We start from the raw sequence: 27,018 nt of genomic DNA, 5'->3' as shown, positions 1-27,018 counted from the left end.
AAAAATTAGGACAAAGTTCACCAAGATTTGCTCACTGGAACCTTCTCTACTCACTGCTGCTAAAATTATCTGTGTCTGCAAGTGTTGGGTGCATGCAAAATTAAAGTTAGCTGCAGGGATTCAAGTATTAGTACTTCAGCATTAAATCAACTACAGGCAGAGAAAGGGAAGAAATGTGTAGCAACACTGCTTTTTCACTATTGGCTCTTTGGTTTGAAACTGGCGTAGGTTAATAAAATGAAGACACCCTCTTCTGATGGCTGTAGCATTACCTCCTAGAATCAAAGATGAATCCCCAGAGCTCTGTTGTGAACAATCCAGAAGAGAAATTACTGTGATTTTGACAGATCTTTGTGTTATTAAAATTTTCTTTGGCTGCTATTATTCATTATAAAAATGTTGGAGATGGGAACAAATAACGATTTGACCAGGTGAGACAGCTGGAGGTAGAATGTCATGTAAGTTCAAGTTCAAATTTATTGTTGTCATAGGCATACAAAGGGTATAAATACCATGAACATTGGCTTTTTGCAGCAGCAACATAGTACATTGAGGACAAATACAAGTTAACATAAACTTAACAACATGAATTATGCATAATTTACACATTTGCAATGAAAACTGTAAGAATACGTCCAACCAATATTTACATACCAAATAGATCCTGTATCCCAACCCACATTCTGATGAAGGGCTTTTGACCTGAAATGCTGACTCTTTCTCCTGTATAGCTGCTGCCTAACTTGCTAGATATTTCTAGCTGGATATTGTGTTTATTCTGCCTTTTAATGGTCAAATACAATGCACAAGAATGTTCATAATTTGCAACTGACTGTTTAATGACAAAGCCAGAAGAAGAGCAGGAATGGGAATTAAACAAATAATCACTTGTACAGTAGGGGCACTAATCAGTTCTGCAGATGAGGGAAGATTCATGTTCTGTGTTTAATCTGGTGGGAACCTCTTAGCTTGATCATTGTGATCACATATGTAATTAAAAATTTACTTGTGATTGGGATGTGTTTTTATTTCATTTAACTGCACTTATCTAAGTGCCTGGGAATAAAAAAGTGATTTATTGGCCCAAACTGATTTTGGTGGTACTTTTGCATTTTCTGCATCAGTGAATCAGGATTATGGGTGGGTTTGTGTCAATGAAGTAGAACATAGTCTGCTGCCACCAAGTGGACAACAAAATATAAATTTAGGAGACACAAGAGACTGGAGAAGCTGGAATCTGGAGCAACAAACAATATGCCGGAGGAACTCAGCATCTGTGGGAAGAAAGAAGTTGTCGACATTTCGGGTCGAAACCCTGCATCAGGACTCTTGATGTAAAAAATATAAAGTTAGACTTTTTTTTTCCAGAATTTAAACTCAACCCTCTTCCAAAGTTCAACGAAACACAATCATTTTACGTTATTAAATTACTGACTGAACGACTTTTCTACCTTTAGAGAATGGTAGCAAGGTCAATTTATGCCTATTTTTGGTTCCATGGAAAGTTGCTTCGCAGCTAGTCAACATTATTGCAAGGATGTCAGCCTTCATGTCAGAAAACTGAAAGGGTCATAGCTGATGAGGAATACTGAATTCCAATCTAATAAGATGAACATACGATTTTACAGTTTACATCACGTTGAAGTGGACTTTTCTGAAACTGTTAGCCTTCACTTATGTTTTCACTTAAAATAAATGGATGATGCAAGGCTATTTTCAATCCACTGACTTTGCTCTGCAACTGGGGAGAAGCAGCAACCCTCCCCACCTTCTGGGATTCCCAACTGGGTTGGAAGCTAATGAAATGTCAGCAGGGGTTTCCCCTCAGCAGAGGTGAGGGGCACGGTTGTTCGCACAGCCCTCTGGGAATTGGAGTCCCTCCGAGCTGGCCAGCGTCCGTCAGCGGAAACAAACTACATTTCCCAGACGGCAGCGCGCCGCAGCCCGCCGGGCGCATGCTCACTGTTGCCTTTCCCTGGGCGACCGAGCGGAAGTAGTAAAAGGGCAGCTAGTGAATCGGAGCGGTATTAACGAACAGTTCGCCCCCTTCACGTCTCCGTTGTATTTATATTTGCGTTGTTCATCTACCGCCCGCCTGCAATGGCCAAGAACCTGCCGCCTGAAGACCCGAACTTGATAGCCAAGATCGTGGACCACCTGAAGAACCGCGGCCTGTTCGACGAGTTCCGCAGGGACTGCCTGGCTGATGTCGACACCAAGGTGAGAGCGGCCGCGGCGGCGGCCTAGGGCCGTCCGTCCTCCTCCTCGCCCGTGGCCTACCCGGCTCGGCTGCAGGAGGAGCGGCGGGGCTTCCCCCCCCCCCCCCCACCCCCGTTGGAAGGGACGCCTCCGCGGTGCGCTGCGGGTTGCGGAGCCGCAGGCCTCGGGCCGGCGATGGAGCTGCAGCTCTCCCCGCCCTCGGCGGTCGGCCGGCCCGTCCTTCACCCAGCCCAGCCCCGGACTGCGGTTCCCTGGCTGCTTTCCTTCCCCTCCCCCTCCCCCCCCACCCCCTCCCCCCCCAACCCCCTCCCCCCCCACCCCCTCCCCCCCACCTCCCCTCCCCCCACCTCCCCTCCCCCCCACCTCCCCTCCCCCTCCCTCCCCCCCCACCTCCCCCCCCTCCCTCCCCCCCCCACCTCCCCCCCCACCTCCCTCCCCCTCCACCTCCCCCCCCACCTCCCCTCCCCCTCCACCTCCCCCCCCCACCTCCCTCCCCCCTCCACCTCCCCCCCCACCTCCCTCCCCCTCCACCTCCCCCCCCCACCTCCCTCCCCCTCCACCTCCCCCTCCACCTCCCTCCCCCTCCACCTCCCTCCCCCTCCACCTCCCTCCCCCTCCACCTCCCTCCCCCTCCACCTCCCTCCCCCTCCACCTCCCCCCCCCTCCACCCTCCCCCCCACCTCCCTCCCCCCCCACCTCCCTCCCCCCCCCACCTCCCCCCCTTCCACCTCCCCCCCTTCCACCTCCCCCCCCTTCCACCTCCCCCCCCTTCCACCTCCCCCCCCTTCCACCTCCCCCCCCCTTCCACCTCCCCCCCCTTCCACCTCCCCCCCCCTTCCACTCCCCCCCCCTCCACCTCCTCCCCCTCCCCCCCCCCCCACCTCCCTCCCCCCCCCACCTCCCTCCCTCTCCCCCCCCCCCTCCCTCTCCCCCCCCCCTCCCTCTCCCCCCCCCTCCCTCTCCCCCCCCCTCCCTCTCCCCCCCTCTCCTCCCCTTCCCTTCCCCCCCTCTCCTCCCCCTCCGGCCTCGGCCCATCATATGTCCTCTGGTCTCCATCCTCCCTATTTGTGGCTCTTCTAGATCATGCGAGTGTGAATCAGGAGCTGCAGTAGGTCGAGCCTGTACTGTCATTCAGTCATTCAATTCGTGGCTGGTCTGATTGTTGCCTCAGCTCTGCATTCCTCCCAATCCCTGGTAACATTTAACCCATTCATTTATTAAGAATCTATTTGTGTCTACTTCTACCTTAAATAGACCATAAGATATGGGAGCAGATATTAGGCCATTTGGCCCACTCAATGATGGCTAACATTTTGTTCAAGTCTATTGGCCTTCTCCCTTTAAACCCCCCCCCCCCCTTTACCAATCAAGAACCTATCAGTCTCTGTCTTAAATATACCCAATGACTTGGCCTCCACAGCCCTCCGTGGCATGAATTCCACAGATTTGCTGTCCATTGCTTTTGAGGAAGAAAAGTCTCCCTTACCTTTTCCTCCTTGGGCCACTTCCATTTTTTTTTCAGCTCTCTCACTGTCATCCTTGGAGAAAGGAACATTGGAGAGTGTCATCCCAGGGAAGCTTTTTCTCGATGCCCAGCAGATAGTTTAAAAAAAATGTGATTGAGACCTCTCAAACTGATCTGGTCGTTTAAGTCATCCAAAATAAAAGGAATCTATTCTCAATCATACATGACATGACTGTAAAATAATAGCTCTTAATGTTGTTTGTTTAAACTCATGTTAAAGTATAAATAGGATTGGATTGCTGTCAGTGAATCGGAATGTAATGATCCAATGTAGTGTTCAGCTGACAGTATAAACCGCTTTGAGCTTTGCTTTATCATTCTCCAAGGCACTGAATTGGATTACGTTGGAGTTTACTGACAGCCATCCAGTAGATGTCTGATGCATTTCAAATACAAGTTCTATTTGTAAGAAATGTGACAGTGAAGTTTTCTCAGCAGATATTGCAAAATCTTCTGCAAAACATTAAGGCACTACATGATATCTTTAACATATAAATTTTAGAAAAAATTAAAAACTTGTGGAGTGCTGACTAAATTGTTTAAATAAGATATAACAGATGGCAGACAGTATGTAACAAGGAGTAACTTAACTGAGCAATTTGGGTCACTTTGTAAATTGTTTGAGCAAATCTGAAGTGGTTTATGAGTGATTAAAATACTATGTTATTGCCATCTGTTCTTTTAACTTTGTTTCCATATTTTACAAGAAGATTCTTTTGAAGTAATCCAAGAGAATTGCTGAAAATGTAGAGATTGTGAGAAGGGGGTGAAATCATGTATTTAAATTATGCTACATTAATTTTCTGAGGTCTGGATTGGAATGACATTGGGAGAAAATAGATTCTTTGTTTAAGAGTAATAATTTTGCATCTCAAAAGTAGATTGATTTGTCAATTCTCAGTTGCAGCCACCATAAGAAATATTGTGTTGTTCTGCCTTTTGAATGGTTTATTTATCAGTTTCTGGCACACTCTGTGTGTGTGTGTGTGTGTGTGTGTGTGTGTGTGTATATAACCATAAAATGATTTTGGAGCCACTGTAGAAGTGTGTAAACCATCAGATATGGACTATGTCTGTATTTATCTACAATTAAGTTCACTGCATGGCCTTTATGTCAAACATTTATAAAGGTTACTTGATGATTAGTGAATTCACAGGGAAGATGATGTGGTAAAATAAAAATTATAAGAGCAAAACTTCTGTCTGGCATTCAGTTTTATTTCTAAAGCAGTGTTCAGCTCTGTTGCCCTTCAATTTCAGGAAAATATTCTGAATTCAAAGTTTGAACTTTTTGTTTGAGCACTTAAGAAGCATATCTGTAGAGTGCAAGATGTACATTAAGTCTATCTGTCATACTCTTTTCCAGGGCAGATTTTAACAAATCTCTCAAAGAGCTCTGAGACTTGCTAGATGATTCCTATGCCTTCCTCAGTTATGTTCGGGGCACTGCTTTTGGATGCATATTACCAAAGATGGAAAAATCCCCATCTGTTCTTTTTTGATTGGGGCAGCCACGTCACCCAGCAGACAAGCATTCTTGCTGGATTTCAACCCAAGATTTACAACTGCCACCATTTACTGAGGATGTTTGAAATGTGACCTAAGGCCATCTGTTTTGAACTGATTAAGTACACTGCTACCAAGCTCGTGATAACATGAGTATCCTGCTGGATGTTAGCCCCGTAGAGAAAATGTTGCAGTGGGACTCAAAGTTTTCATCTATATGGGAAGCATGAATATCACAATTTTCTAATATTTCATTTCACGGTTCAAGCACGTTGGCCAGATGTTGCATTTTCTTTACCCAGTTCTTCAATTTCTGTTAGATAAAATCCTCCTGAAAATGGAGAACTTCAATAGATTAGACCCTATGAAGTACTTGAATGTTAAGGAAAAAATATTTTTGATAATGTAACATGGATGTAGTAACCATGCCCTACAAAATATTTATTCCCGAGAACCTGAAGTGTGCAGACACTTCTGTGCACGTGCTTTGCAGGGTGGAAATGATGATTTACAGCAGGAACCTTTAGGGTTAATCTTATAATAGCTTCTGTTCTAGAATAAGGTGATTGTCGGCTGTTGCCCTGGCATACTTTTTCCTTCTACCTCTAATTGTCTCCAGGGTGGCATGTGTAAGATTCATAGAGTCATACAGCATGGAAGCAGGCCTGAGTCTGTTTTAACCATCAGGCTAATTTACACTAATCCCATTTTATTTTCCCCACGTTCCCATTAGCTTCCTCCAGATTCTGCCACTCACCTCTATGCACTAGGGACAATTCACAGTGGCTGATTGACCTATTAATTAGGTCATCTTTGAGAGGCAGGAGGAAAGCAAAGCACTCCAGTACCCACACAAAGTTGCAGGGAGAACATGCAAACTGTGCCACGGTGAGTGGGGGAGGATTTATATCAGTTTTCTTTTGAGAGTCATCTGAGACCGGGGGTCTTTGGGGAAGAAACATGTTTGTGCATGAAAAGTAAATGTGTGTATTTTTAAACTATTGACATTAATTTGGCTTGTTTTAATCCAATTTTTATGCAGCCAGCCTATCAGAATCTCAGACAGAGAGTTGATAATTTTGTGTCCAATCATTTGGCTAATCATGAGTGGAATCCAAGCCTTAACAAAAATCAGCTGCGTAATGAACTTCGACAAAGGGTCTGTAAGTGAGTACATTAATTAAGCTCCACCGGTGTTAATTTCTTTTTAAGGTCTAAACAAAATATTTTGATCAGTCTTTCAATCAAAGGTGATGCAGCATTATTTAGTTATATTATTAGTGAGTGTAACAGACACCCAGAATGCCATCCATGGTTAAATTTCTGTAAGGGCTTAGCAGCAATTTTCTAGGCTAATGGGAAAAATGGAATATTTTAATTTGTACTAAATTCAAAGGTTTTAATTTTCATTATTAGCATGCAAGTTATTCTGGTATTTTTAAATGTACTTAATTTCTTGCCCATTCTAAAATAATCAGTCTTAACCATAAAGAGCTTGTTTGATGAAGGGCTGCTCATCTGAAACATTGACTGTTTCTCTCCCTCTAGTGTTGCCTACCTGCCATGCTTTTCCAGCATTTTCTGTTTTTGTTTTGTATTTCTAGTATTGCAGTTTTTGTTTTGCTCCAATATCAAACATAACACTAGCATTTTTTTTAAAAATTCCCTCACATTCTTGTCCTGCTGCTATTTTTGGTGCTGTTATGCTCCCTCTGCAGGTTTTTGAGCTTGCTAATTATCTGAACAAAGAGTCATTTGTTGAAAGGGTTGAGGAGGGGGGAGGTAAGTTAGATATGTAAAAATTATTGTAACCTTTGACCAAATCAGTCTTTACATTGAATTGAATTACTGTTTTTGTACAAATGTGCGAGGAGTCATTTTTGCATTCTATTATTTTTATGCATTTAGTAAGTTTTGTCTAATCATAATCTAGATAAGATCACATGTACATAGTTAACAGCTTAAATGTTTGCATAGGCCAAATTGGATTTTTTTTCATATTTCACTTGTGCTTTTGACATTAACTGCAAATTTTCTTCCCTTTGGAAGAAATAGCATTTCTCTTTTTCATCTGATATTCCAGTTGTTAATTTCAAAAATGGACAATGTCGGTTATGAACTTGTACTCTTTAAAAACCTGTACAGAAACTGAAAACTCCATTCACAAAATTTTCTCATTACAATAACTTCCATTGTGAATGAAATTTTTGCTATAGTGGATCTCTGGTGTCAAAGAGAAGTGCAGACTTCTGCTTGAGAGACAGTTGAAAGCTTTTAGCTTCCCATACATATCATGTGCTCAAATTTTTGCTAAAACTGTATTCATGGTTACAAGAAGTTTTTATAACATTGGTTTTGGTTCTTCATTGCAAATGGCATGGTAATGTTAGGCATTTTCATTTTATTGCTTGAAATTATTGTCATCTCTCTAATGCAGATAAAAATTTAATTTTGAGAAAGTTTATTTCATAAGGATACTAAATAATTACATTTACGTCTCACAGGTCAGGAATGTTGGAATCTGGCGTGGACAGAATTATTTCTCAGGTTGTTGATCCGAAGCTGTATCATATATTCAAACCACAGATAGAGAAAGCAGTTCATGAATTTATGGCTACAGAAATGAATGAGGAAGTTGTGCCAAATCCTCCACAGGAGCCTGAAAAACAGGAGCTCTCTGCTCCAGCTTCAGGTACACCCTGAGGTCTTGTATCATCTTTTATTTTTCTATTTTTACATTAATTTATTGTTTTGATTTTAGTGTCTCGCTTTTAATAATTAAAACCCAGTTTAAATTATTACACTTAATATTTAAATGCCAGGCACTTTCTACTTGCTCAACAAAGAGATTGAATGCCCTGGCTTTTCTGCATATTTCAATGTTTCTGTGCAATGTGTGGCATTAATGGAGGCAAATCCGCTTGTGTCCATTTTAGGTTCCCAGTATTCCATCAGCCAAATCCATTCAGGTAGAGAAGAACAAATTGTGGTGTAATGTCTTCATGGTACCAATTTCGGGCAGTAGAAGAGCTTGTGCCTAACTGGAGCATCTATCACAGAATATTTCCTTTTGAGCATTTCTTATTTGCTGTGTCATTGTCAATGAGTGCCAAACCAAGGATCCCCCCTCACATCCAGCATACAGGCAATTTTTTTTTTAGTTCACCAAGCTTGACTGGATCTATGTATCTAATCATCCTATGATGCCCATTTCCACTATGCCACAACTTACATTCGTAAATTCCTTATGACCTTGTTTACTTGCACAGTTATAGCCAGATGTTTCATAATGGCAATGTCCTCATTAAGGAGTTTATAAAACTAGTAGAATTTAATCCAACTACTTTTAAAGAGGGGCTGACTAGTTCAGTAAACTACTTCAAAAGTTTCTAAATTTATACATATAGTACAGTTATTTGAATATTTAATTTCCCATGCAATATATTTTAACTTATGAACAGTTGAGATCTAATGGCCATATGTTTTTGCTTTTGTCTCTACATAGGAAGAACTTATTCCATGTAGAGTAACAAAATATTTTCCATTAACAAAATGCATTTATTGTAAGAAATTTTATGTAAAGAGAAGGTAAATATATTGAAAAGTGAAACAACAAACATTGAACCATGGTGTAAGCATTAAGATGTCTGACTGAAAACAGAACATTACAGGGTAGTGCAGGCCCTTTGGCCCGAGATGTTGTACCATCATTTTATCCCACTTTACTCAACTGGTTACAACTTCAAGAAGTCTAACAGATTTGTCGATGAGATTTTTCCCTTCCATAAATCCACTGACTCTCTCCAATCTTGATATTATTTAACACTTCCTTAGTAATAGAATGCAGCACTTTCTCAATACTAATGTCAAGCCAACTGATCTGCTTACTTTTTGTCCCCATTTCCTTCCTCTTTTAAACAGTAGAGCTGTGTTTGCTGCCTTCCAATCTATGAGACCATTTTTAAATTATGGAATTTTGGAAGATGACAACCAGTACATCCACTAAGTCCATAGTCATTTCTTTGAAAGCCTTTAGATGTGGGTCTCAATGGCTTTAAAAGAGACAAGAGATTGCAGACGCTGGAATCTGGAGCAACAAACAGTGTGCTGGAGAAATTCAGTGGGTCATGCAGCATCTGTGGCAGGAAAGAAGCTGTCAACGTTTCATGTCAAAATCCTGCATCAGGATTTTCCTCCCACAGATGCAGCATGACTCTTGAGTGCATTCAGCATATTGTTGCTCGGTGGCTTTAACTCCCACTTATTTCTCCAATACATCTTCTTACAGCTGCTCATTCCTTCTGGACCTGTTCTCCAATGTTCTTTGTCTTCTGTGAGAACAGGCACAAAATATATATTTAATTTCTTTTATATCCTTGTTGCTCAATTTTGTCTGTTTTTATTTTTCTCACTTGATAACTCTTGTATTCTACTTTCCCTTTATTAATGTCTTGGTTCTCCCTTTCTGAATACTGACATTTCCCCAGTTTTCAGGCTTGCTGCTGCTTCTGGCAATGTTATAAGCCTTTTATTTGCTTTAATCATGTACTATCTTTCTTGTTACCCGAGGTTAGACCACTTTTCCTGTAGTATTTTCTCGTACCTTAAAGGAAACCATGTATTCTTTAAATGTTGTTTGTCTACCTGTATGTTTTAACATAGTTTCCTGAACCACCAGAGGCAATTCCTTCTCAGTCTGCTTTGTTTGGATTTAAGACCATAGTTTCAGATTGAACTAAATCATTTGTTATCTTTAATATAACATTCTGTCATATTACAATCATTGTTTCCTAGAGGTCACTTAGATTTCCTTATCTTCAAGGCAATTAATTCTTTGCACAATATACTATGCCCCACATTAACACTGCTGCTTGGGGGCCTATAATCAACTCCCACCAATGTTTTCTGCCCCTACTGTTTCAGCCACCCGCACTGATTCTGCTTAATTTTCCAAGTTAATATTCTTTCACTCCTTTGCTTTTTGTCCTATTTTCAGGGCCATTCCTCTTGTTCCATTTTGAATATCTCTTTTCTAACAGTTCAGTATCCTTGTATATTTAATTCTAACCATTTTGCAACCATGTCTCTGTAATGACTCTTAAGTTATTACCCATTTATTTCTCTTTGTACCTTTTAATTCACCTATCTTGTTTTGAATGCTCTGTGCATTCAGAAAAAAGCCTTCAATTTTGTTTTTTTTAGAAACCATTTTCCCTGTACTGACTCTAATTGGAAATGTACCCTTTTCTTTGTATACTCTGCTTCCTGATGGACTGTGGTTGTCATTACCCATTACAATGGCCTGCATTATCACCTTGCCTTTTCTAACTTTAAATTTCCCCCACCTAAGCCCTATCAACCATTGTGTTTCCCCCCCCCCCACCCCATTATTTAGTTTAAGGCTTATCTACAGCCCAAGTTATTAGTTTCTCTAGGCTATTGATTGCAAGAGAGAGAGTTGGTTTCAATTTGGAGACCCTTCATCAGAATAAATGGTACTTGACCTGATGAGCGTTTCCAGTATTTTGTTTTTATTTCAGATTTCCAACATCTGGAAATTTTTTTATTTTCATTTCCTGATGCCCATGAATCACAACTAATTTCTCTCCAACAAATCCTTGAGTCACACATTTAAAGCTCTGTACTTGTGGCAAGGTCATGAAGAAATGTTATGGCCTGGAAAATGACAGTAAAAATATGATTGATAAGCAGGTTAACTCTATTTTGACTAATTTGTGGTGATGTTTATCTTGATTAACGTGAATGTAAGAAAACATTATCTACTTGAACCTGTTAAAGTATATAAAGCTCATATTTAAAATCTACCTGCGTATTTAGTATTGACATTTTTTTCTCTTACAGGTAACACTTCGAAGGCTTTAGCACCAGCATAAAAATGACTGTTTTCTACTTTCAGCAGTACCTTCGACTGTAGTTGCACAATCGGTCAAGAATAAATTTGACTGTGGGACAAAGATGCTTATCTAGGATTAACCAAGATAAATGTTGTTTATAGTTTACATTAGCATTGCTGCATCATTATGCAGAATAGGGAAAGTGATAAGAACCGAGCAATGAAGGAAAAGTGTCATTTGATGGATCTCAATTACTGTCACAGAATTTGGAGATTCAGTAAGAACAGATGCTCAGATGCTTTTGGCAATGCTTGAAATTTTGAAGACAAATTAAGACAGAGTGAATAAAGAAAAAGCTATGGTATAACTGGATGAATTCTGACTTCCATTGAAGGAGGACCCCTACTGAAGAGTTTTTTAAATGAGAAGTAGTAGTCAACCTGCCCAAAAGGTAGTTCACTTTTCTCAGAGCACATTGTGCATTTAACCCTTTGAGGATGGCTCTATTGCACCAAACACAAAAGATTTTTATGGGTTCAAAGAATGCTGTAAATAAAAGTTTCTATTCTGTGGTTTTGTTGTCATCTTTAAAACACTTTGTACTTGAGTTTTGAGGTACCAATTTGAATGTCAGTAATTTAATATCTACAATATAAATCCAGTATCAAAAGGGTGGATCTTGCATAAAGTTTTCAGTTAAAATGTTGCTTTAGAAATTCTGTATTTAAAGCTTCCATCTCCAAAGGATTGACGCAGCTGAGGTTATATTCAATCTCCTGTATTTCAATTAATTAGATCATTGAATGTTGAAAAGTAGTTTAGTACTCAGCTGCATGGTTGTCCAGCATTATATTTGGAGGTTTTTTGTGTCACACTTCTTAAGTCTTGAGGATAGAGCAGAAGATGTTTGATTATTACAAGTGACATACTTTTTCCCCTTTTGATCCTGTTCCAGAAAATAGCACATTCTGCCATAACTTTTGGAAGATTAACCATAAGAGCAACAATTAGTGCATATTTTGAGAGAAAAACATTACTGCATGTTAGCTTTCTGGTAACGAAGAAACCATGGTAGATGTTTCTCCATCTTTCATTCTATACTGTAGCAAAAAGGTACAAATTCTCAGTTACTAACTGAGTTTACAGAGGTATACAGTTGCTCAGAGTGGCTGGAAATTTATTTTCTTTATAAATTTTTAAGTTTACACTTTCCTTCCCAATGCATGCCAGTTGAGTTTATACAAATATTTATGCCTTGTTTTGCATTGATGTGTAATATTCCAAAATCGGGTCCACAATCTAAATACAATTGTAGTTTTGGCAAGAGCTGAAGGTTCAGATCCACAAAGCAGTCTTGCAGCAGCTGGGTATTGTGACTACAATATTCCACAAGTCAGAACTCTGAGAACAGCTATATTGAATTAGATGTAGGAGATAAGACTATAACACACTTGTCATTTTTGTGTAGGTACTCCTTTAGTTCCATCTCTATGGTAATGGTATTTGAGTTGGTTCTTTTATTAACACAGCTAATTCAGGTTTCTTATTGCAGTGACAGAATAGTAAAAACATTTCTGTTAATTTAAAATTCTGGCAATAGGATGAGACGACCAGAAAGTTTCAACTTTGATTTCTGGTTTATGGTAACTTGAATCTTTAGCAGGATGGGATATGCCAATTGGCTTCAAAGCTCCCAAGATAAATATTGGTAGGGTTTCTGCTCCTGACATCCACAAGCTTAGTGAAAACAAATGAGAATGAGCTATGCTGCTTCAGTGTCCAGACCAATTAGAACTGTTTGGTTTCATGGTCACTTATTTTCATACTCCAGTAAGAATTGTCCAATGTGATTTGGGAAGGCAAAGTTATAAGCCTGAGTTGTATGCATTTTTTAACCTAATACTTTGTTTTGGTTTGTTTTTCAGGATAGTTTTGAAGACTAATCTTGAAAACTTCCCTAGACAGAACAGTTTTCTCCCCCTCCCCCACCCCCTCCACAGGTAATGAAATGTTTGTTCACACATTTTCTGAGAGTTCTACATTTTCATGAACAGTACTATCTGGGTTCTCCTTGAGAAAATAACCATCTGAAAGAAGGTGGGAATGACCACATTTTGGCTGTTGTACCTTTTTGCTGCAGGTTTTGATTTGAATTTCAGAGTAAATGTCTTTCATTGGTTTTTTTCTTAAAAATAGTATGTACTCTGGTGAAATGTCCTCTGAAACATCTGAAATGTAGGATTCATTTTTTTCCCTCTAATTTTAGGTATCTGCTTTCAGGTGACTGGAATTTGAAGTCAATATTTGAAATGTCCAATATTTCAGCATGGAACTTCAAAAGATGAAATACTGTGCTTAAGCATTTAGGTCGTTAAAATAAGAGCTTCCCTGATTAGTGAAAGGATTAGGTCCAGTTCAGCAGTAAGCCTTAAAAGAACACATCTGCTTCTTGTCCAATGGTTTGCAATTTTGTAGGCTTGAGTGTGCAAAATAACCACTAATTGACAATAGTAGCTCGGGCTGAACTATCAAGCATGGTTCTGGTCAGCAGCATAAACCTTGTGGAGAACCCAAATATGTGACATTCAGAGCGTACATTTTGTCTTGTAACCACTCCATACTTTTTTTAATTGTATCATTTGAGAAGTTAGTCATTTTTCAGACATGGATCTTGATTTCTCATAATGCTGGAACTTCTAATGTGAAATGGAATATGGGAGAGTAAAATCCCAAAATCTCAGGGGTTTTTCAAATTTCTCTTTCAATGTGTATTTGATTTGAGGCCAATTTGTCATTTGTGCCATTTTATGTTACATTCTTAAAGATGAAGGCATTTTTATCCCCCCTCAAACTAAGTGGGTTACTTGCATATTTTTTTAAAAAGTACTCCACTGTGACTAGGTTAGACTCCTTGTAGTGCTTCCAAAATTTTGTACAACTTTCAAATTTAGTTGAATCACTGGATCACCAAGATTATGCTCTGAGAAGTCTGCACACTGTAGTCCTCTATATTACTGGAAGTCATTAGTATCTTTTCATCCAGATTAAGAATCAACAGGGTACCATTTATAAAAGTCACAAATGATGTCTGTGAACAAATTGTTGGGCTGGTCCCCTGCAAGTGCATGATTACACATAGGTTGGTTGTTATAGAGTGCACAGAGAAGCACCAGTTATTCTGGGATCTAGTGATTATGGTTAAATCATAGTACAAACCAAACTGGTTCATTGGGTCGAGTTGACCTACGTATTTTGTCGCTAATTTTATATGCGGGTTATTTAATGCCCTTAATATCTTGTGACTTTGCTGCAATAGCTTACCTCCATAAATTCTCTACATTAGCTGCTAACATTGTTAAAAGCCATGTTTCTGAGTTGAATTTGCTTCACTCTAGGTAAGCTTAAATTTAATTCTAGTTTAATGGTTCCATCTGGTAATAAAATTCAGCAGTTGCAATTTGGTAATTTTGAATTGTTGTTGCACAGGGTTTGTTACACAATCTCTACTACAATCTTTAAAGTCAAAAAATCTTCCCTAAGCTTGTGGCTTAACTAAAATAAATGAATCTAGTATTGACACTGAAATGGAATACTGTGAAATTCAATTATGTTATTTGTTTTTTTTTAAAAACCTAATCAACATTCTCATGAATTGTGGAAAAAGATGCCAAAATGTGATCTTTAATTATTGTTGTACTTTAAAAGTGCAAATATAGCTTTTCAGTAAGTTCAATAAAATTTGAGCAATGTAAAAGTTTTCTTTTTACCAAATAAAAGTTTACACTGAGATATGAGAATTGTGTGTTCTTTTTAATTGTAGACTATAACTGATAAGTAGTGTGTTTTTTTTTTAAAAATGCCTTAAACATGGATCATATCTGTCACCTAGTGTCTCTCAAAGATGTACCAGGAACAAAAATTTATACTGTGGAATTGGTGACAGGATGATTAAATTAATAGACCAGGGGCCTAGACTAATGACCTGGCGATTAAAAGTTCTAATCCCACTATGGCAGCCATGAAATTTAAATTTGATTAAATTTAATTTATTTTTAAATGGGCTAGATTTAGTTATAGTGCACAAGAAACTACCAGATTTTTTAAAGTAAAAAAAGCTAGATTCACTAATGTCTGTGAAGAGAACCATATCAGGTGTGCCTTTATGTGAATCCCCCCCCACAGCAATGTGGTTACTGTAAATGGCCAAGCAAGCTGTATAACTGCGACATTAATGAATGAAAGTGACATGCCATCACCTTCTCCAGGGTTATTGGAAGGATATTAATGCTAGTCGTGAGAGTGAAGCCCACATCCTATCATTAATTGTTTTTCACATAATGGAGTCACCATTGCCATGATACTGTAACCAGAGTGCCACATTGTAAAACAAGCAAAATATTAACTTGCAGCTCATACTGTTGCTTAGGGATGTCCAAATTGCAATAAATTGGCCACTCGGCATGCTGGAAATCCAGTCAGTGCACAAGAAAAGATTAAATACAAATTTAATAGATTTCCAGCTTCTTAATAGACATGTTGCATAAATGGAATTCTGTTTTCATCTTCTACAATTATAATAATTGGAGTGGTATTTAAGTGCACTTGTATTTAAACTTGTATTTAAGTTCATAATAGCAAAGCAGATAATTTATAAACATAGAGACATGAAAAGCAGGGAAAAGAAACACCAAAATGAAACAATTTTTAATTTTAATAAACATGCTGTTAAATATTTTAGCACAAATTTTGTACATTATAAATGTTGCCAGCATATTTTGTTATGATTTGCCTTAAAGAAATAATTCCTTGTGCTGTGGATGCATATTGACAGAAGAAGTAGCAAGGTTGTCAACATGAGTTGATTGTGCTGAAATAAAATTGCTAAAGTTGCAGTAGCAAACTTGTAGAAGTTGCAGTATCAGCCCAGTGCTCTTTAGTTGGAATCCTGGATCTCATGATTAGCATTGTCTATTTAGACAAAAAATATCTTTTCAAAATAGAACTGTGCTCATATTGATTATTTATAATTAGTTGTCAAGCTAAAACAAAATAATGCTTGACAAATGTTCAACATAGTTATCTTGTCAACCTGGATTAGGCTTTTCGAAAGTTACCATTTGATGAAGTATTTGACATGTTTAAGTTTGTCAAGGTCTTGAGATCAAAAATGATGTATTTTTTTAAAAGTCATTTCATAGGTCAAATTTTGAATGAAATAACATTTTGCAATATCAATGCCCCCAACTGTTCAGAGTACAGTATAACAAATACCAAGATCAACATCCTCACTTGATATAAAAATGAATCGCCAAGTTCAAATAAATTTGCTGGTTCTCTGGCTTTGGGGCACCGTAGCTCTTTAATGTGAACACACATATGAAAATACAAATTAGAAGCAGGATGAGTGTCCTCAGTTCCTGCAGCCTTCTGTACTATTCAGTAAGATCATGACTAATCTGACTAAACTCAACTTTGCATTCTTGCTTACTGATGGTAACCTTTCAACTCCTTACATTGTCAAGAATCTACCCATCTCCACCTTATATACAAAAGAAATCCAGAAGCTCTGCTTCCACTCCCCTTTGATGAGGAGAGCAGCAAAGATGGTCCTCAGATGTTTTGCCATGTTCTTGTCTTAAATGGGTGACTCCTTGATATTTAAAGTGACCATTAGTTTTAGATTTCAGTAACCTATACTAAATTGCTAAATATAATAAACACCAAAGTCCCTCAGACAGGTTTTTCCATTTAAAGCTATAAATGGGAGTTATTGGGTGGAGAGCATTCACCTTTGGTCTGACCAAAAGCATAATGGAAAGATGGTTGGGAATCAGTGTGGGGATTCAGAGAAGGGGTTAAAATCAAAGTTGGGTTAACAAACTGGAAGGGAGTTGTAAAAGATGAAGGACTTTTAATTGAATAGCTGCAAAAATAAAACTGAGAAGGTCTTTTTTATAATTTCAGCATAATACTATTTCACTCCTGAGTCATAACCACCATTGGCAAGGCCAGCATTTGTTACTCTTGAGAAGAAAATTGTGCATCACCTTGAAGTGGTTGTTGTTATTAGGTAGGAAGTTCCAGGACTTCAACCCAGTGTCTGTTCACCTATTGGGGATAAAGGTCCACATCAGAATGGTGTGCAACTTGGAAAAGATGTGTCCTTGTGTCTGTGATCCTTTTTGGGTCGATGGAAGTGACAGTTTTATAAGGTGCTGTTGATGAAGCCATTAGTGAGTTCCCAGAATGCATATTGAGAAGTGTATACTGCAGGCACAGGGCACTTGTGATGGATGTTTCAAGGTAGTAGATAAAATACTGATCAAAAAGCTTGACTGATTGGTGTAGAACATGTCAGTTGTTAGAGCTGCAGTTCTTCAAGTAAGTGGAAAATACTCCATAATGAACTTGTAGATAATTAATGAAGTCAACTCCTGAACTAAAGTCACTAAGGCACTTATCCATCTGGTTTAGTTGATCTGCTTGGTCAATAGTACCCTCAGGATGTTGATAATGGAGGGGTTTGGTGATGATAATGCCATAATGATGAGTCAAGAGTACAGGAAGGAGATAGAGAGCTTAGTGACATGGTGTCATGACAACAGTCTCTCCCTCAATCACAGCAAAACAAAAGAGCTGGTCATTGACTTCAGGAAGTGGGGTGGGGGGGCAGTGCACATGCTCCTGTCTACATCAATGGTGCGGAGGTCGAGAGGGTTGAAAGCTTCAAGTTCCTGGGAGTGAACATCACCAATAGCCTGTCCTGGTCCAACCACGTAGATGCCATGGCCAAGAAAGCTCACTAGCACCTCTACTTCCTTAGGAAGCTAAAGAAATTTGGCATGTCCCCGTCAACCCTCACAATTTTTATCGACGCACCATAGAAGGCATCCTATCTGGATGCATCACGGCTTGGTATGGCAACTGCTCTGCCCATGACCACAAGAAACTGCAGAGAGTTGTGAACACAGCTCAGCACATCACAGAAACCAGCCTCCCCTGCATGGACTCTGTCTATGCTTCTCACTGCCTCGGTAAAGCAGCCAGCATAATCAAAGACCCCACCCACCCTAGATATTCTCACTTCTTCCCTCTTCCATTGGGCAGAGATACAAAAGCCTGAAAGCACGTACCACCAGGCTCAAGGACCACATCTATCCCATTATAAGACAATTGAACGGTTCCATTGTACGATGAGATGGACTTTTGACCTCACAGTCTACCTCGTTATGACCCTGCACCTTATTGTCTACCTGCAGCTGTTACACTTTATTCTGCATTCTGTTATTGTTTTACCTTGTACTACCTCAATGCACTGTGTAATGAATTGATCTGTATGAACGGTATGCAAGACAAGTTTTTCACTGTACCTCAGTACATGTGACAATAATAAACCAATTGCAATTCCATTGAATAAAATGGATTTTTGTTTTGAGATGTAGTTTAATGAGAATTTGTATTTGTTATCTGCCCTCTCATGTTTACTAATTCCAACAATGTTTTGAAATGGTTGCTCATTTTTATCTGGAAGGCAATAGCAAACTGACAGTAAGGAAGCTGAAAAATGTTATTGGAACAGGAAGGGCATTTTAAAATGGATTGCAATAGAAAGGAGAGCCTTTAGAAAATTCTGAAGAAGAAACAATAACTGCTTACAATAGATTAATTGCTTGAAAGAGAAAAGTAGCTTCAACTGGGTAGATTACTTGGCCAAAAAAATTAGTTTTATAGACAAATATATTTAAAATGTATTTAATTCCCCATCAATATATTTTAAAAGTATTTAATTCCCCATCTTTGGATGACTAGCACAAAGTGCTTGGATATATGAAAGTCACAATAACCAAACAATAGATAGAGTAGGAATATGAAAAAGCCATTGCAATTTTTTTAAATTTTTTTTCACATTTATTTAAAACCCAGCTTACAATAGTGTTCAAATATCTTGACTAACAGGGAATTAATAATACTTAATAGCGACCTTCCACTGATTCCTACAATTAAATTACACCTTAAAAATCCTTTCCTGGCATTTTGTATTTATTTATTTTGTTTTTCAATGGGGCTTTGTGCTAACAGGAGTCTAGGGTTGTTCACGCATAATAAATCCATAGTAATCATGGTTAATCCTTAACACTAAGATAATTGCCGGAAATTTCTCTCTCCAGTATCAAAGCTATTATGATTACACTGCATTGCTACTTTAGGAATGCAAGATACACTTCAAATAAATGTAGCGCACTTGTTTCGATATGAATTTCTGAATCGGAGCTCTAGCTACAAGCACCTTATCTAGTGTTCTCAGCTTTCTTCTTCCCTCCCACTGCTCCCACAATGAAGTAAGCTATGGAGTCAGGTTAGACAACGCCTTATTATTAAAGGTAATTTTTGTATTGACTACAAGCCATTCAAGTCCACTTGTCACAGATGTAAGTGGGTTTTGACAAGCTCAGTATGACAGTGCACTCCCAGAAGCAAAGTTTTCTGCTAGATGGAGATACTCGGGGATTAAACTGATGAGGGTTAAAGTTAAGCTGGAAAAATAGTAATAGTCATGCAGAAATTCCTCCATAGGACACAATATTATCTGAACTGAAGAAAGAAGCATAAAAGGAATGAAATGGGTGAACAAATAGCAGCAACATTATTACCTGATATCTACCAGGGATCATAGAAAATCTATGACATATTAAGAAGCCATTTGTCCCATCATATCTGTTCTGGTCAAAGGAGAGCTGCTCAGCCTACTCTCACCTTCCAACACTGAGTCCATATCATTTGCATGTCACAACTCGTCCAGTATGCATCCAAGTACTTTGTTAATGTGATGAAGGCCTCTACTACCCTCTCAAGCAGCAAGTTCCAGATCTCTACCAATCTCTGGGTAAAAATATTTTCCTTTAACCCTTCCACCAAATACTTAAATAGTGATTCACCACGTGTAGTTATGCTTTGGTAAAATATAGTCAGCGTAATTGCATTTTTCAAAAAGTTCTGCATGATGTACTTAACACAGAGGCAGCAGTGGTTTATGAAAATAGAATGCTGACATATACAACTCAATCTTGACAACATATACTTTCATTGTTTATCTTCTATCTGATTTTTGGCTAAGTTGCTGCCTGCCAATGTATATAGCAAACAGCTTCTATTAAATTGTACAAAATGCTACCCTTCAACTTGGTCAGATTCTTTAGGTTTTTGTGTCTGAAGCCTGAAAACGAAATCCAACTAAAGCCTTTATATTCTACCTAGTATAGAGACCAGACTAAGCATTTTATGGTTCAACTGTAAAATCTTAAAATAGAATTGAAGCACATTTGGAAAGCATTAAATGTCAATAGTTTACTTACCACTACAGATCCAGCTCGTAAAGTCACATTTCATCAGCACGTCCAAGATTATATTCCATTTTAATATTGCAATGATTTTTTACTAGGATGGTATATTAACTTCTGAAAGTTGTCTTGTCTTCATCCAAGAATTGAATGTCTGATGAGCATGTAGGCTCATTCTTCAATTATTGTTAACATGTTTACCGATGCATCTTTAACTGAAATATTAGTAAATAGCTCTTGGGAAATTTGGAAGGAAAGCTCTGTTAATTAAAAATGTCAAACTGGTACACAGAAAAGACACACTCCCATATAAATAGCACCTCTTGTTCCCTCCTGATGACATCCCGTGTTTTACAGCCAATGCCATACTTTTGAATTGTAATAAACAGTGTGCCAGTCAATTTTTATACAGCAACCTGCCACAAATAAAATGTTGGTAATAGCCAGATAGTCTGATTTGGAACTATTGATTGATAGATAAATATTAGCCAGAAGATTGTGGTTAACACCCCAACTTTTCTTTGAAATGGTGTCATGAGACCATGCTTGTCCACCAGATACAATATGTGGTTTTACATTTCATCTAAAACATGACATCTCTGACGATGTGTCATTTCTTCAGTATTGCACTGGTTAAGAGGTTAGAGCTGCTGGAAGATATTTGGAAATCATCTTGTTTGACTTGTAATGACTCATTGGTGTGGAAAAGCATGATGTGTACATAATTTTGCATTACATAAAGGTTGCCTGTACTGGTTTGAATTAAATGAGTGTGATCTCAATGGCTAAGTTACTGTGGAATTAAACAGCTTACTGATTCATATCTGGCCGCTAAGGCTTCCATTGAAGAGATTGAAGAATCACATGTGCAAAATACATAAATGTCTGGCGTGGGTCATAATGGGGCACTTTCTTATGGCTCCCAAATTGCTTAATTATAAAAGTAGACATGGAGCAATAAGGAACAACAAATCGCACAAAAGTAAGACGTTTAGACAGCTGGCATGAAGGACTGACACTACTGAACTTTACAAGATAATCTGTCCCAAGCCTTAATTTATTTCGTCTATCTCTTCATGTGCATCCGTGAAAGGGATCTCTTGTTTGAAGTGAATTGGAGATCCTTTAAAAGAAAGAAAGTCAATATAAATTGTTGAAGGAAAATTATGTTTGACTAAACTGAAAGATTTTGTTGATGAAGCAATGAAGATCATTGACGATATTGACACTGTTGATGTGCATGTTAACTTTCAAAGTTTGACAAAGTACCACTTAATAGATTTGTTGACAGTAACATTAAATCAGATGGGATTAAGGGACTGTGGAAACATGACACAGAAAGCAGAAGATGATCAGTTTTTCATCCTGGAGGGAAGTATGCAGTAGCCCCAGGGTCTGTTTTGGGACCGCAGTTCATTTTGATATACATTAGTGATATGAATTTGGGAATAAAGGGTAAAATGTCAAAGTCTGCATACTTGATGAAGGAGATATTAACAGACTACAGCTATACAGACAGGTAAAATAGGCAATATATGCCAGATGGAATTTAAGGTAGGAAAGTATGAAGTGAAATGTTTTGGTGGGAGAAATGGCTTGTAATATGAACTAATTAGCTCAATTTTAAAAAGAGTTGCAGGAAAAGGAGACCTTTGAAAATGGAAGAAGGATAAGGCATTCTTTGCTTTCATATATGTGGAATAGAGAACATAAGCAAGGAAGTTACAATAAACTTTGGTAAATGCTGATTAACAAAGGATCAGAAGAGACAGGAAACATTTTTACACAGCTAATTATTATGGGCTGGAATGCACTGCCTGAAGGATGATAAAACCATATTCAGTAGCAAAATTCAAAATATAATCGGATAAGTACCAGAAGGAAAAATATACAAGGCACTGGGAAAAGATTAGGAGAGTAAAATTTATTCTCCAAAAGCCAAGACAGGCACAATATACCAATGTATTCCTTCTGTTCTGTGATATTCTATGATCCTATGATTAAGAAATATTTTGATTTAATTTTTGAAACTATCTGAATTCTCATCAACTTATGTATGGAGTAATGTCTCTAGAATTTGCAGGCAATATATTATCTTCAATGAACAAGTTCTTTGCAGAGTTTGCAGCCATCAACAAGATTTTTCAAGTTCTAAAAGTTTGTCTGCAATATTATTAATTACTTCCCTTTCATTAAACTTTATAATGTCCAAAAATGCAGCAAGAGATTACAAATGAGCACCCTGTGATGCATTCTACTTTAATATTTGGTTTCGGGTAATTATGGAAGTATTTCATGGAAGCACTCTTATCTTATTAATGCCTTTGCATCACCATTTCCCCTTTTGCCATACATTTTTTTTCTTGGTGTTATTGCTGATCTATATATATCCATTTGAATGCAGAAGGGAGGAAATAATCTAGATTGAAAACAACAAAATTCTTATTCTTAGTTATAAGAAAGATAATGTGTAAATACTTATGCCATTGAGTTGTTAGAACAATTTTACTTCCGTCCAAAGTTGTGTTTAAAAAAACTTCACCTGGTACTTTCATGGAAAAATGATGTCACATGTATTTTATGCTATTTGAGATTTAATTACTCTAGTTGTGGATATTTTATAATTATTGCTTCCATTCCCATTTAACTTCTTTATCATTCATAGTTTTGGACACTATTGGTGTATCTTGTAAATCTCCTGTCACCTGTGGCTTTAGTCAGTACTACTCTCACTTCTGAGTCAAGTTCCACACGAGAAACATGAGCACAAAATCTGGGTGCTGCTTTTCAGATGAGTAATTAAAAACATGGCAAATATTTTCCCAATTGGAAGTAAAGGACCCCATTGCAGTTGAGGAAAAACTTTGGCCAACGGTTATCTCTTAATCCATTATCAATAAATCTGGTCATCATCACACTGATTTTGTGGAAGCCGGGTGTGTAAATTTAGTTGCTGTGTTTTCTGCACTAAATACATAAATACATTTTTTAAAAAAAGTAATTGACTGTAATGATCTTCAGGCCATTATGAGGCAGGGCTCAGTAAATGTGTGTATTTTCTTTGAAACAGTTTTACCCCAAGCACTGTTCATTGCAGTACTCCACTAGTTACATTCTGCTAACCTGAAAAGTTCTGTTTATTCCTACTCTGTCTCTATTCCTACTCTAATATCCACCCCCATTCTCATGAGCTCTAATTTTGTGTAATAACCTCTTATTACAATGGCATCACACTGCACTTTGAACATCTAATTGCAGCACCGGTTTTCCTTTATTGCCTTCCTAATTGCAGTCTCAAAAAACCCTTAAGAGATCTGTCAAACACTAACCACCCTACCCCAGCATAAATCCATTTTGATTTCAGCCAATCATATTATGATTTTCTAAGTGCCTTTTCCCTACTAATGTCTGTCAAATTGACCTATAATTTGTTTTTGTTTCTCTCCTTTCTTAAATGGTGGGATTGAAAGCAACAGAACATTTGGTATCTTCCAAACCACTGGGCCCATTCCAAAATCTGGAGAATTCCGGAAGATCAAAGCTAATAAATGCACTATCTCTGCAGCAACCTTCCTAGAGTGCAAGTAAGCAAGTCTTGGCTTTTAACTCCATTAATTTCTCCAGGCACCAGGACCATTATTTCTTTACATTCTCGATTCTCACTAGACCCTTGGTTTCCCACCATTTCTACAATTCTGTTTTTGTCTTCAATGGTAAAACCAGATATAAAGTACTTATTTCATGTCACTGTAATTTTATTATTTGTTTTTACATACCTGTAGAAGTCTTTACAGACTGTTTTAGGACTCTTGTGAGATAACTCCCATATTCTGTTTTCTCCCATCAATTTATCGGTCTAAAATCCTACCAAACATTTTGAATTTTACAATCCTCCCTAGCCTCGTTATTGTTCATTAAATTTGTAGTTCTCCCTGTTAGCGTTGATATAACTAAAATGTTCTGGACAGTAAATGATTGCAGATGGTTTAGTTCTTCATTTTGGGATGGTTGTAACTAAACTGTTCTGACCAAATAATAACATGTGTATTTGTACTCGCTCTGATGTTTCCAAGTGTTTTTTTTTGGATTTTCAACCACACTAAGATATACCTCAACAATTCTACATCTGCCAGTTACCAATATCTGTCAAGTGCCAACTCTAATGATCACTAAGGATGCTCATACCAGTAAGTACATAAATACAACCAACAGCTGGAAAATAACAGTAATTTCATTTCCAATTTCACAACCTGATTTTGCCTCTGCTATGAAGAAATGCAGATCATTATTGTCTTCAAAAATATTCGCTTTCTCCGAGACCAAATAAGAATATTGCATGTGATACTGTGCTTCATAATTCTTTGAAGCTTCCTTTTGATCCTCTGAGTTTTTTTTTCCACATCCCCAACCTTTTCGCCCCATCACCAGGGGCTTTGCTCTCAATCACCTTGTGCTTCTGGAATTCCTACCCCACTTCCCTCCAAAGTCCTTCTAAAACTTGATCTTGTTTGCCTCATTTAAATGGATCCAGTATGCAAATGTGTTATTAAAAGTGATGATGTATTTGTGTTAACTTACTTAATATTTGATAGGAAATCTTAATTCTGAAAAATGTTAAACAAATCAAGATATGCGTACCACAGGCCAGGTGAGGTAGTGCAGTGGATACAACTTCTTGAAGCCTGACTCTGTGAAACACTTGCAAATCCTTCTGAATAAGGCAAACCCACAACGCTGTTGGGTAGGGAGTTCCAGGATGTAGAACCAACAACAGTGATGGAATGGTGACATATTTCCAACTGAGGATTATGTGAAGAGGATTCTACAAGTGGTCATTTTTTGAATACACCTTTTAGATGTAAGAAGTTGCAGGTTTGGAAAGTGCTGTGAAAGAAATCTTGGTGCATTGCTGCAGTGCTTTCTCTAGATGGCACACTGCAGCCTCAGTGTGCTAGTGGTAGAGAGAATGAATATTTAAGGTGGTGACAAATCAAATTAGCCACTTTGATTTGAATTGTGTCAAGCTTCTTGAATGTTATTAAAGCTATACTCATCTAGGCATGAGGAAAGAGTTCTATTACATTCCTAACGTTCTGTGTAGATGTGGGGAAAGGCTCAGGTTGATTACTTTACAAGGATACCCAGCGTCTGACCAGCTCCTATATTTATGTGGCTGATCCAGTTAAGTTTCTAATTAACAATGATAACAGGATGTTTGAGGTGAGGTCTCTACCATTGAATGCCAAGGGTAGGTGGTTAGATCCCCTGTTGTGGAGATAGCCATTGATTAGTACTTGTGTGGTGTGACTGTTATTTCCTACACATTCCTGAATGCTGTCCAGTTTTTGCAGTATGCCTTTTTCATTTCCTGATCAATAATGATCCACATTTCTAATGGAGGGAAAGTCAATATTGGTGCAGCTGAAGATGCTTTGACCCAGTGATATCTTAAGGTTGTGCTAACTTTCCTCAAGCAAATACTTTGTGTGAGGTATAATTCTTGCTGGTGGAAAGTTTTCTCTTTGATGCCCATTGATTTTAACTTCCCCAGACTCCTGATGCCACACTCAGTCAAGTGCAATCTTTACATTAAATGCAGCCGATCTCACATCATCTCTGAAATTCAATTCTTTGGTCCACATTTGGACCAAGGCTACATTGAAATTAGAAGCTAAGTGATCCCCTCAAAACCCAAACCAAGCATCAGTGAATAGGTTATTGATGAGTTTGATAGGTTATTGATAGGTTTGATAGCATTGTCAAAAACACCCTCAAGACATGGGCATATATTAATTTCAGTCTACATGGTCTTTAGTTTGTATTCAAGTTAGAAAACCATTAAAGGTAAAGCATCCAAGAATGATTGTTTCCACTCTACTAAATCTAGTAATGATGACTTTATTGTGTTATGGTACAAAAGAAAACACAATATTGTATTGTATATCATTATAATACTTTTTGTGTATATACTCAATTTAATTTCTGTCTCTGTATTCACTTCCTCTTCAGCTGAAACACACCAGCATTCCTTGAAGCAGCATGAATATCATATGCAGAAAATGCTGCAAATACTTGGCAGTCAGGCAGTATCAGTGGAGAGAGAAACAGAATCAAAGTGACATTAACGTAAAATAACTGCACATAGTTTCTGTAACATAGCATGATTCACATTCTAGTAGAAGTTCTCAGTGGAGAAATGGTCTGACGTACAGGATGCTGAAGTTCAAGATCATAAGAGCATAGACAGGTTGTGGAGATAAGGATGAGGAAATTAATTTTATTGTCTTTGGAAAAAGGAAACCAGGATATTTAAACAATGGCAAGGAGTTGATCTGAATTTGGTGAGGTGCTGCAATAGGTAATAATAATGATTCAGTTAAAACATATTACATACAGTATGTTTTAACTGTCCATCCATAAGCAGATTGTATTCTTGTTCATTAATAAAGTCCATACATGTTGAACATGTTACTTCTTGGATCGCCACAAGATGTCTATGTGATTTCTCCCTTTGTCAGTATATCGTAATTTTATCTGCAGTTCTTAAAGGTAATGCGAAATGTAAAACATTTCC

At 38.1% G+C, this 27,018-nt stretch overlaps 1 protein-coding gene across 6 annotated transcripts; it reads left to right on the top strand.

Moving 5' to 3' along the window:
• Positions 1-1,986: 1,986 nt before the first annotated feature.
• On the top strand, positions 1,987-23,987 carry bod1 (biorientation of chromosomes in cell division 1). 6 transcript variants are annotated; one of them, XR_007956220.1, is made up of 5 exons: positions 1,987-2,220; positions 6,294-6,418; positions 7,756-7,943; positions 11,114-13,106; positions 23,915-23,987. XR_007956220.1 is itself a non-coding variant. In XM_052014307.1 (4 exons), exons 1-4 carry the CDS (start codon positions 2,101-2,103, stop codon positions 11,143-11,145), a joined length of 465 nt encoding a protein of 154 aa, XP_051870267.1. In that variant the 5' UTR covers positions 1,987-2,100; the 3' UTR covers positions 11,146-14,891. The 6 variants fall into 6 exon arrangements, 3 of the variants coding, with proteins under 3 accessions (XP_051870267.1, XP_051870269.1, XP_051870268.1); XR_007956218.1 differs by lacking the exon at positions 23,915-23,987 and having other exon boundaries at positions 11,114-11,557; positions 13,032-14,882; XR_007956219.1 differs by lacking the exon at positions 23,915-23,987 and adding an exon at positions 13,373-14,882.
• The last annotated feature ends 3,031 nt before the right edge of the window (positions 23,988-27,018 follow it).

This window comes from Pristis pectinata, chromosome 4, assembly GCF_009764475.1.
Source record: "Pristis pectinata isolate sPriPec2 chromosome 4, sPriPec2.1.pri, whole genome shotgun sequence".
NCBI lineage: Eukaryota > Metazoa > Chordata > Chondrichthyes > Rhinopristiformes > Pristidae > Pristis > Pristis pectinata.
Note: the sequence above shows the minus strand (reverse complement) of the source record. Positions and strands in the feature narration are given on the sequence as shown.